The 11,754-nt window shown below is 39.0% G+C and overlaps 1 protein-coding gene across 2 annotated transcripts in view; it reads left to right on the top strand.

The window, feature by feature from the left end:
• Positions 1–1,011: 1,011 nt before the first annotated feature.
• The window catches only part of LOC113514487 (uncharacterized), a 31,830-nt gene continuing 21,087 nt past the window's right edge, over positions 1,012–11,754 (top strand). The window contains exons 1-9 of one of the 2 annotated variants that reach the window (XM_052896808.1): positions 1,012–1,218; positions 2,830–3,721; positions 4,099–4,364; positions 7,267–7,453; positions 7,673–7,850; positions 8,771–8,988; positions 9,688–9,861; positions 10,609–10,780; positions 11,482–11,587. In XM_052896808.1, coding sequence (XP_052752768.1) covers positions 1,149–1,218; positions 2,830–3,721; positions 4,099–4,364; positions 7,267–7,453; positions 7,673–7,850; positions 8,771–8,988; positions 9,688–9,861; positions 10,609–10,780; positions 11,482–11,587 — 2,263 coding nt within the window. In that variant the 5' untranslated portion in view covers positions 1,012–1,148. The remainder of the gene's footprint in view (positions 1,219–2,829; positions 3,722–4,098; positions 4,365–7,266; positions 7,454–7,672; positions 7,851–8,770; positions 8,989–9,687; positions 9,862–10,608; positions 10,781–11,481; positions 11,588–11,754) is intronic. The other variant, XM_052896809.1, reaches the window with a different exon arrangement.

Here is an 11,754-nt window from a genome sequence, read left to right as displayed (position 1 = left end):
TTGATAGGTGAAAATGGAATGGCGGGAAACCCGCCTGCGCTAACGGTATATGCTAGCGGGGTACTAGTGAAGAGTGATCGATGAAAATGAAAACAGGTCAGTTAGCCCATCATGATGAATTGATCAGGAATTAACCATGATAGTTTCCAGAAGGAACCGCGAGTAGGTCGACCTGGTTGGGTATATTGCTAGCAATGGGATTTTTAGTCTCCATTACTAACAATCTCTTTCCCCCTGTAACCCTGTTTGGGTTATTGGTATACATTAGCAAGACACCAGTGAGGGATGAAAGCATCTATCACCCTTCACTGGTTACCACACAATTAGGCTTTAGAGATGTTTTAAGAGGGACGTTGCTGCGAGTCCCTCGATTATTAAACTCCTTTAGTCGCGTCTTACGATACCTACGGGAAAGGAAGAGCTGGTCTATTCTGTGCCGAGACCACACGGCCATTGTGATCAAATTGCCAGAAATTAATCATGATGGTTTCCAAGGGGGATCGCGTGAAGGTCAATCTGATACGATATATCTATTTACTGTATATCTGTCTATTTCCTGTATGAATAGTCTGGTGGTATTGTTTTATTGTTACCCTATTCCCTTTGGCCGCAACAGAATATCAGTGCTTTGCTCTTTTGAGGGCGAAGCAATAAACTGAGTTGTGGCCATTTTGTTTTGCTATGGCACACTCACAAACGAAAAATTGTATTTGGCTTTATGTATTTTTTTTAATCATTTATGTTATTTCGCTTTTTTTTGTATATGTATGTTGTAATTTGTGTGCTGTAAGTAAGTAATGCAAATAAATTATCTATCTATCTATCTATTACTAGTAATAGAGTCGCCTGTGAAATTTACGTGTATAAACAATATAAAATAGTCCAGTCCAATTAAACAATTGCTGATGTATTTAGGAAACGAGTTAACCAAAATACCGGCAAACAAGTAGTCAACGGCCTCAACTACGTCACACCAGTTCTCTCTGTCTAACACACCTGTCTCGCTCGTTAAGTTGTACTCACTTGCCTTTCACTTGTGAGTCAATGCGACGCGTCGTGTACAACTTAGACATTAACTTGGATATAACTTAGCAATGTATATGTTTACAGTATTTAGTGATAAAATTATCAGTTGAATTGTAGTGAAAATGTATTGTGAAGTTAGTCATGTTATACCAAAGTTTAGTTGCTTAGTTTGCGTATTGTTTTTATTTTATGGTGAGTAGAAAGTTTCTGGGCTCACTTTGTTTGTATGTAGTAGGTGTTTGTGGGGGGAAAGGGATTGTTAGCAATGGGGTTTGACAGCTCCATTGCTAGCAATATGCCTTATTAGGTCGACCTCCACCTGGTTCCCCCTGGAAATCATCGTGAGCAATTCTTGTTGAATTCGTTACGATGGGCTAACTGACCTGCTTCATCCTCACCTATCATCCTTCACTGGTCCTCCGCCGGTGTATACCGATAGCGCGGGTGGGGTTACCATTCCATTATCATCCATTAAAAAAAATAGGTGTTTGTATTTTGTTAGATGATTAATAATATTACGTGAAAGTTGCCATGTTATGATTATTATATATATATATATATATATATATATATATATATATATATATATATATATATATATATTATATATATATATATCTACTGACTAAACTATGCCATACATCACTGTTTAATATCGCTTCGACCTTGATTTCCAGATCTCTCAAGTTCGATTCCCGGGGTAAATTTTTTTTTATGCAAATAAGAATGGCAAACAAGCTGATGGCCCACCTGATGGAAAGTGGTAACCATCGCCTATACACATGAGCAGTACCATGGACATAACAGAGTATGTTTCACTCATGATACCCCAAATGTCTTTAATGTAAAGACATCATATAGTTACAATTTTATTATATTACATAGTAGGATTTATTATGTTAATAAAATTTATGATTATTTATTTATGATTATTCACAAATAAACGCAGTAAAGGACGACCACCCATTAGATGGAGTGATCATGTCGGCCTCTAACTGTCTACTGCTGAACATAAGTTTATAATTACTTCTCTCCATCCAAAGGTTGGCTGGAAGAGATCGCTTATAGCGATAAGGTCGCCCATTGTTTTCTCACTGTGATTATTTCCTGTAATTGTTTATATTTATAATAAGTTTACTATTGTAATCTTTTGGAGGAAACAATAAAGAGTATCTATTTGTCTATCTATAAGCCTCCCTCTTGGGGATGTTTCTCAGTAGTTGCCACGCTTGGCAGGCGGATTGGCAGCTGTAATTAGGCTTTGGAGATGTTTTAAAAGGGACGCTTGCTCTTCCTTAGTTGTCTTTGCGACACCCACGGGAAAGGAAGGAGTGGTTCTATTATATGCCGGGATCAAATGGCAATGATGATGATTTACAAATATTACTTTTTCTTACAACATCTGGTTTTGAAAAATAAGTAAATAAAAACATTATCATACAGTAGTTTTTAGCAGGCTATCGGGGATTCGTGTTTGTTAGCTAGTTTAACAAATTTTTATTTACAACTTTATACATGGTTCTAATGCATGGACCCTGGGGGGAAGGGATTGTTAATAATGAGGAGGTTAGTCCCTATTGCTATCGATATATCCTATCGGGTCGACCTCCATGTGGTTCCCCCTGGAAACTGTCGTGACTAATTTATCATTGAATTAGTCACGATGGGCTAACTGATCTGCCTTTTCATCCTCACCTATCACCGCTCACTGGTGCCCCGCCAGTGTATACCGATAGCACAGGCAGGGTTACCATTTCATTATCATTAATTAAAAAAAAAATACATGGACCCTATTCTTTGTAGATGCGGCAAATGCTCTCGTTTTGCGTGCATACATATCGCAACACGGACTTCATGGAGAAATTGAATTCTCACACAAAAATGACACCTTGATCAGCATCAGAACAAATCTTAAGCCGACCTTGCAATATCCGGATGGAGTTTGGCGGTGGACAATTCACGAATTCCCAGTAGATTACAGAGATGTATCCGATGCTCGATGTTCCGAGGCCAGTTTAGGCAAGGAGCTAATTGATTTGACAGAAGAACTTGGATACTTAATAATTCCGGGAAAAGATCACGCAGAATTTGAAAGTCAGAATAGTTTAACAGGGCCTAATGGTCTTTGGGGGAAGAGTGTAGTTCTTGAGACTGCAGAAAGAGATCGAGTTATTTGCGCATCTATTTTGTCCACTGACAAATTGTTTGAGAAACATGCTGTGGCTAGATTCACATCTCCCGTGGCTGGAACATTGAATTTCAGATGGTTATCAGCGAGGGAGTTCGACGAATCAGATTCTTATATCCAGGCTGATTTATATCATACGAAAGCAATTCCTGATAAGGTGGAATTTACTGAACACAAATGGAAATTATTTGTGACTGACATTTTTGATTCTGATAGACGAATCCGTGAAGATAACTGTAATATTCTTCAGCTTATATTCGATCCTGATAATAGTGGAGACGGTATGAGTGTAGGAGATTTAGACAGTCGTTTGGGTCTTGTGAAAGTTGCTACTGACGCTAATAGGAGGAAAGTAAAGACGTTATTTAAGAATGATGTGTTGAATGTGTTGAGGAGTGACATGGAGGTGACGAAGAGAAGTTTATACGTGGTGATCTATGACAATAGACATCCGGATAGTTACTTAGCGTGTGCCAAGTTGAGACCGATGGAACCCAAAAGCACCAAGTAAGTTTTATTTTAATAAAAAATATAAAAGGTGTAGCGAAACAGGTATCTACCACATCTCGTATCTACCACAAAAAAGGTTTTCTTTAAAATTTTTATGTATTTTCAACTACAACAAAAATAGGAGTTTCTCATCTCGGTTGTATTTTTTTTGTTTGTTACCTCATAACTCCGTTAGTTATAAATCGATTTGGAAACTTATTTTTTTATCTGAAAGGATTTACTTAGAAATCTCAAAGAAATTTTATCGAAATTGGTTCAGTTATTTAGTTTTTAAATCCAAATAACTGGTTTGGTTACAATTGAAGTCGGTTTTTTGTGGAATGCGATCATAATTTATTTATTTTTTAAGTTAATTTAAATAAGTTCCTTTTCAGAGCTCTTATAAACACGGACGGCATTCGAGGGACTGTAGACTTCACGCAACGATCACCATTCGATCCGACATGGGCAAATTTCCAACTAGGAGCTGCGGACCAGGATTATGAGTCCAACTTGCGTTTCGTCAGTTCCATGGTGCAGTACAGCGTGAGAGAACTCCCGCCTAAGCTTCTGGATGCCAGTCACGTGAACCACGTGTGCAATACCACTGGTGGGATCTACAATCCCAGTGGTATTGATTTGAATAATGTTCCTCCTCCAGGTAATTGAATATGGTATTTACTGGTATATCATAATCTTAGCTCTTATTTATCTCTTCTAGGTCTTTTTTGGTATCTGCAGGTGTTATAGTCGATTTATTATCAGAACCCATGATCTCCAGCGTTTTTCCAGGGGTACCATGGTGTTTTAGCTGTTCATTGTGTGGTCTCGATATAGAATGGATCGTTCCTTCCTTTCCCGTAAGTGTTGTAAGAGATGACTAAAGGAACTTAATCGTCAAGAGATGGACAGTAGTGCCCCTTTTACTAACTGTAACTTACCCACCTGCTAAGTGTTTGTGTGCTATTGATAAAACTCTTAAGGGAGAGACCTATATTTAGTAATGGGCAGTTAACGACTGATATCATAAGAACTTATAATGTAAGCCAGATCAGAATTTTGTTTCGGAAATTAATATCCTAATTTTAATGTGTTTAATTTACTTTTTATCCTAATTAATACTTTTTCTCGCGGCATTGGTATACTTTTAAATATTTGAATTGAATTCCTGAATAGAAAGTCTTTTATATCTCTTTTATATCAAACGTTGCACCTTGACCTCTTCATATTTAAACACACCTCACGTTTTGTTGTTTTGTGTTAGAACTAGAGAGATATCATCAATTTGTCCTGGACAATTAAAATTAGTTAAATATTGAAATAAAAAATCAGTATATATGTAAAATAATATTATGTAGGTCATTCTGTATCCAACAAAAGCAGCATACCAATATATCGTATGTCCAGAACATCTATCTCGGCCAGTCTGGCTCTCGTCCAGTCCACTGCGGATCAAAACTGTTTACATTTGGTATCTTGTATGCGTCACATTGTGGAATTCGAATTGTTAGATGCTGCTCGCAGAATCAACAACTGTTATTGGATTAATGAGTTTGTTATAATGGCTTATGGCATTACAATAAATTGTTAATTACCTATTTATTTTTTAATTAAATAATATATATTTAAGAGATCATACAGTAAAAGCTGCTCGCGATCTATATTTATCTTTTCTGGCAGAATACAGAATGTTTGGCTCAGTTGAAGTAAAAAAATGCGATTCATTATTGTTGTTTTATCAATCCCTGATAGATGCTATTGGCATTTGGTTTTCTCTGCCAACTCTTACTTTAGGACGAAAATAGACTGAAGATCATGTGTCAGTAAAATCAAGGGAATCAATCAATCACCAGAGGGAGACTTTGTACAAAAGTCGTTTGCTTGGGTACCTCTGTCCCATTCGTGTTGCAACCGTAAAGCAGTTGTGTTTGCATGTCTGTGTTTCGGTTTGTAGGGTGGGATATAGCGTGAATTTACTGGGTACAGAGGAATAACATCTGAGTTCTTAGGAATGGCAACGCATGGGGATACCCCGATGGGCTATGGGGATGGGCGAAACAGTATACTTCTGTTATATATATATATATATATATATATATATATATATATATATATATATATATATATATATATATATATATATATATATACCATGGTTACTACTGTTCATGTCTATTTAGGCGACGGTTACCACTTTCCATCATGTAGGTCGTCAGCTTGTTTGCTATTCTAAGTTGTATAAAAAAATTACAATAATGTAATTTTTTATACAATAAAGTATCAATAAATAAACGTGAATAAAAATCGTGTTATACTTATGAAACATGATTCTCCCGAATCAAGAAGTGTTTCTTAAATTCTGTTAGTAGCTACTATAATTATTATTTTTATACTTTTTTAATTTTAATTGATTAAAATAAAAATCATTTCGTTGTAATTCCGCTACCATTAGTATGCGTGCGACTGCCAACTCTCGAAGGTTAACTACTATTACTACAATCTTTCATATTAGCCTACAATTTCCGACCGTTATCGTGTCCACGCACTGATTTTAGTTTTTGGGATACTTTTTTAATATGTATACGAGACTTTAGACATTGTGTTATTCGTTATGCACTTGTGTAGTTTTTGGTGTTTTTTTAAAAAAAACAGTAAAAATGTATTAATAAACTTCGATGTAGAAATGGTTGATGTCATCTTATTCATGGCGTAAGCACAGTGTAAGAAAGTTCTCTATGCTAGTTTTTTTTTGCTGGGTGAAAATGGTATGGTAACCCCGCCTGCGCTAACGGGATACGCTGGCGTACCAGTGAAGGGTGATAGATGAGAATGATAACAGGCCAGTTAGCCCATCATGATGAATTCATCAGGAATTAACCATGACAGTTTCCAGGGAGAACCGCGGAGAGGTCGACCTGGGTGGGTATATTGCTAGCAATGGAATTTTCAGTCTCCATTACTAACAATCCCTTTCCCCCCTCTCTATGCTAGTTATTACTATGAAGGAGTGGCTGCTTTGTCAGAGCCCAAAAGATTTCCATGGGGTTTAATGGTATGATGGAATAACATTGTGGGATGATATTCTAGCCGTTAACTGTCCACTGCTAGACATAAATCTTCTCCATTAGGGGTGTTTTGCCAGTAGTTGCTACGCTTGGCAAGTGGAATGGCAACCGCAGTTAGTTTTTGGAGATGTTTTAAGAGGAACGCTGCTGCTCCTCTCTCGTCCTCCCTTAGTCGCCTCTTACGACACCCACGGGAAAGGAAGGGGTGGCCCATTCTATGTCGGGGCACACTCGGCGATGGATGATAGATAGAGGAATGATAGGCGAGGATTAATTCAGGTCAACTGGGTTTACGTGATGAATTCGATAGGAATAATCCACAATGGCTTTCAGGGGAAATCGTGTGGAAATATATTTGATACCTGTTTTCCATGGGCTGTACTATTCTCGGGACATAGTATAAAAGTACGTTTGAATTATGTATGAAAATGATTGCTACTATTGATGATGCTGATAGTGATGTTACTTATGAAATATTCAAATTGAATTTATAAACAGGTATGGGCACACAGGATCAGTATCCAATAGGGGACCTTCTCGGCAAGTATAAGGACCGTACTGAGTACCTAAACCACAAGTATCTTTTGCCTGGGCTGGCCAACGAGCTGAGTGGCGCCTATTGGGACGTGTTCCTGCCACTGCAAGGGGTACACAGTGTTCTGCACAGAGGGATGGTCTTGACAAGGTAAGGTTCCTATAGTACTTGTGTATGGTTAGATTTATCAAGTTGAACTACATTTTTTCCATCATTTTATTAATCCAAGTGACAGCTCGTCCCCTGCTACGTTGGGTTCAAATATACTCAGGGAAATGTGGATATATCGAGTGTTCATTAGTGCCTCTAATTACTCCATTTTGTATTACAGTCGTGAGCAGTTTTTAAATTTTATTTGTATGAATTCAGGAGAGCACCAAAACGCGAGATATGCGGTACGATCCTGCCGTATGAGTATGGCACCGAGTACCAGACTGAGCTGAGCTCCGCCGAGGTGATATTCCGGTATCCCATCGTGGGTAGGGTGGTGTTCAGGCAGCCACTGGGCCGCCCATGGGAAGACACCACCATTATCATAGAGAGCATGGTACGCATTCTTGTTCACAGTTTTATTATTTATACAACTGAGAGTGGCAAACAAGCACACAGTCCGCTCGACGAGAAGTAGCAATAGTCGCTGCATCATCATCATATCCTATATAGCCTTTAACTGTCCATTCCTGAACATAACCTTCCCCTTTTGAGAGGTTTTGCCAGTAGGTGCCATGCTTGGCAGGCGGATTGGCAACCGCAGTTAGGCTTTGGAGATATTTTAAGAGGGACGCTGTTGCCTATCACTCGCTCTCCCTTAGTTGCCTCTTACGACACCCATAGGAAAGGAATGGGTGGCCTATTCTATGCCGGGAACATACGTCGAAGTCGCTATATGCTTAAATCTAAATTATCACTGGATATACTGTACTGCTCTTGTAATTGTCTACGTATTATTTATAATTTATAATTTTTTATACAACTTAGAATGGCAAACAAGCTGGCGGCCCACCTGATGGAAACTGATAGACATGAGAGTACCATGGACATAACAGAGTATACTGTTTCACCCATGATACCCCCCATGCGTTGCCATTCCTGAGGACTCAGGTGACTGACTTTATCAGGGGGAAAGGGATTGTTAGTAATGGAGACTGAGAATCCCATTGCTAGCAATATACCCAACCAGGTCGACCTCCTCGCGGATCCTCCTGGAAACTATCATGGTTAATTCCTGATGAATTCGCCATGATGGGCTAACTGGCCTGTTTTCATTCTCATCGATCACTCTTCACTGGTGCTCCGCCAGCATATCCTGTTAGCACAGGCGGGGTTACCATTCCGTTTTCACCCATAAAAAAAAACTACCTTTATCACTCACGTATCACCCAACATTAGTAGCCCGCTAGCCTAATATACAATAGGGTTACCATTCCATTTACTTCTTGTTCCTCATCTTTGGCAATGACTGTGCAGGTACATGCTGACGGTGCAACGGTGAACAATACGTTCGAGCACCGGTGGGCTATACACGAGCGGCCACCAGGAGCCGATTACTACAACTGGACGGGCAGGTGTCTGAGCGCGGGGAACGTGTACGAGCCACACGGTATAGACATCGACACCAGGCATCCCGACCAGTACTGCAGGATGGGGCTCGAGGGTCTGTGCAGGCTAGGAGATTTCACCACGAGGTGAGTTATTAGGTTATTTAATTACAGACTGATTTTTTTTCATTTAGGAGTTTCCTCTTGTCGGTTCAACTAATTCATGCATCTTCTTTCAACTAGCTCTATCCCATGCCTGATCCTTACATATAGATTGATAGTAGGATTTTTTTTATGTATCTTGGATTTTTTTATCGGTATAAGCTGACAGGACATCAGCGGGTGAAGATAGGTGACGATGAAAGCAGGTCAGTTAGCTCATTGTGACCAATTCCATAGAATTAACCACGACGGTTTCCAGGGGAACCACGTAGAGGTCGACCTGATGGGGTGTATTGCTAAGAACGAGACAGGCGACCCCATTACTAACAATCCCCTTTCCCGCTTGTGACTTGGAACTTGACAAGTTGAATTAAACAATTTGATGGCCCACCTAATTGTAACGGGCGAATAAGGGAGTAACTTATTGTAACATCTATACACTTACCATGTTTCTTGTAAATAAATAAATAAATAAAACACAATACACAAGCACAATAAGCAAGAAAATAAAACATATTTCGTTGGATCGATGTATGTACATTTAATTCTCCACACACACACGCACGCACGCACGCACGCACGCACGCACGCACGCACGCACGCACACACACACACACACACACACACACACAAAGGTATGTTTTTATTGAAATCAGTTTTTGTATCGAATATCTATCATTTCAGACACGGTGTACTGTCAGTGGCAGGCAAGAAGATGGACAGCGCACGGCTCACCAGAAGACTGTTCACTGACACGGTGATCGGTTTGTCCGGGAAGTACTCCATCATGAAGAAATCTCTGGTTATCTACGATGATCACGGACCAGTCGCAAGGGGCGAACGGATGGCTTGTTCTATGTAAGAATTCATTTAAAAGTCAATTATTAGGTAAAGCATTGCATTACTTGTTATGGGATATGTCTGTAGGCTTGTTGGTATTTTGTTGGAAGGTCTAGTCTTCTGTAAACACGATAACAACTTAGTATTTGGCGCTTAATAAGTTAGTTTCGTTAAAAGTTTATCTCCATGTGTCATCACTCCTTTTGATCCCTACAATGTTGTAAGAAGTGTAAAGGAAGAAAAAGTTGAAATTAAGCGCTATATTAAGATACTTGACCAACTTGGTAATAGTAGGCCATATTCTAGGGACCTGAATTTAATAGTGTGATAAAGTTTATCAAGTTAAAACATTTTAAGTAAAGCTGGATTAATTTACGTGTATTTTAGTCAAGAAACCTCGAATAGATTCAGAATTATCCAGAACGCTTAGTTACGAGCGACCGTGACACAAGCACGAGTCTGACTACGCACTTCGGTCCTGAGCGCGAATTGTCGACGTTCGTGGCACCAGTTAAAAAAGATGGATTAACAATAAAACTTCAAAACGAGTATTTCTTAGAGTTTACTAGAGTTAACTTTTTATAAGTTTACCTGTTAGTCAAACCATCTTATTTGTATAAAGAGTACAAGGTTTATCAATGCAATAACGATCAAGAGTATCAGTATCAATGTAGCTAAATCAAAGGACGTACTTAGATCCTAGAATCAACCAATCCAAGTGGCGAATCAAGAATAAAGAAAAGAACAACAATTTTTGATCGACAGTGTAAGTGGCCTTCACCGTCGTAAGGCGGTAGTTCGTGACTGGTTCGGAAACGGCGATGAGGTGGCACTCCGTGGCAAGATCGAGATGATCCAGCAGTCGGAGTATGACGTCACCAACGTGCAGGTCACACTCGAGGGGCTCGACGATGTCAAGAATTATAAAATACATCCGGTAAGTGTAATTTGTAGAGATGTTTGTTAGGGCGTACTACAGTCTAAAGAACTTTTTCCAAAAGTTCCAAAAGGCCAATGGAATCATCTATGAATCTAGATAAAGTGCGCGTAAAACTCGTTTGCCCAAGGTGCCCAAACCTCTGTTCCATTCCTGTTTTTACCAGGAAGCAGTTGTGTTTGCATGGCTGTGTTTCGGTTTGAAGGGTGGGATATGACAGTGAATTTACAGGATACAGAGGAATAACATCTTAGTCCTCATGAATGACAACTCTTGAGGGGTATCATGGGCTACATACTCTGTTATGTCCACGGTATTGTTCATGTTCATTGGCGATAGTTACCATTTTTCATCAGGTGGACCATCAGCTTGTTTGCCATTCTAAGTTGTATAAAAAAGACCACTGGTTGTTTCGGATACTGGTTATAGGGACTTGCTTTACTCGTGTAAGAAATATACATACGAGTATAGGTTATTTAGAAGGCTTAACATTGTATGTACTTATGATGTAGGCATAATATTTTATCAACATGCTAAACATATTAATCCCATCCCAAGAGTTTTCCTTTGGTGGTTCTTTTACCAACAACATACTCAAATATAACTTTCAGTCCTATACCGAGGATTTCCATAATTTTTGATTAGAGACTTTATTTTTTTAAATATTGAAATTTTAAATAAAAGCTAGTTATTTGTTTCAGGTACCCGTAGAGCGGGAGCTAGAATTTCCTTGCGAGAAAACAACTATTTATGATACATACAATCCCTTCAATGTGAACAAGTCGCTCAGTCCGCCGCCAACTAAAGGTCGGTGTGCTATAACTTTGTCCAAGGTATAGTTTTCCTTAATGGATGCAAATGAAATAGTAATCCAGACTGCATTATTAGTTTACGCTGGCGAAGCACCAGTGAACACTGATAATGAGCATGAAGACCCTTCAACCACAGTGATTACACAGTTATTCTTAGCAATT

Source organism: Galleria mellonella, unplaced genomic scaffold (genome assembly GCF_026898425.1).
Source record: "Galleria mellonella isolate WM207_F2 unplaced genomic scaffold, CSIRO_AGI_GalMel_v1 utg35, whole genome shotgun sequence".
Classification (NCBI taxonomy): domain Eukaryota; kingdom Metazoa; phylum Arthropoda; class Insecta; order Lepidoptera; family Pyralidae; genus Galleria; species Galleria mellonella.
Note: the sequence above shows the minus strand (reverse complement) of the source record. Positions and strands in the feature narration are given on the sequence as shown.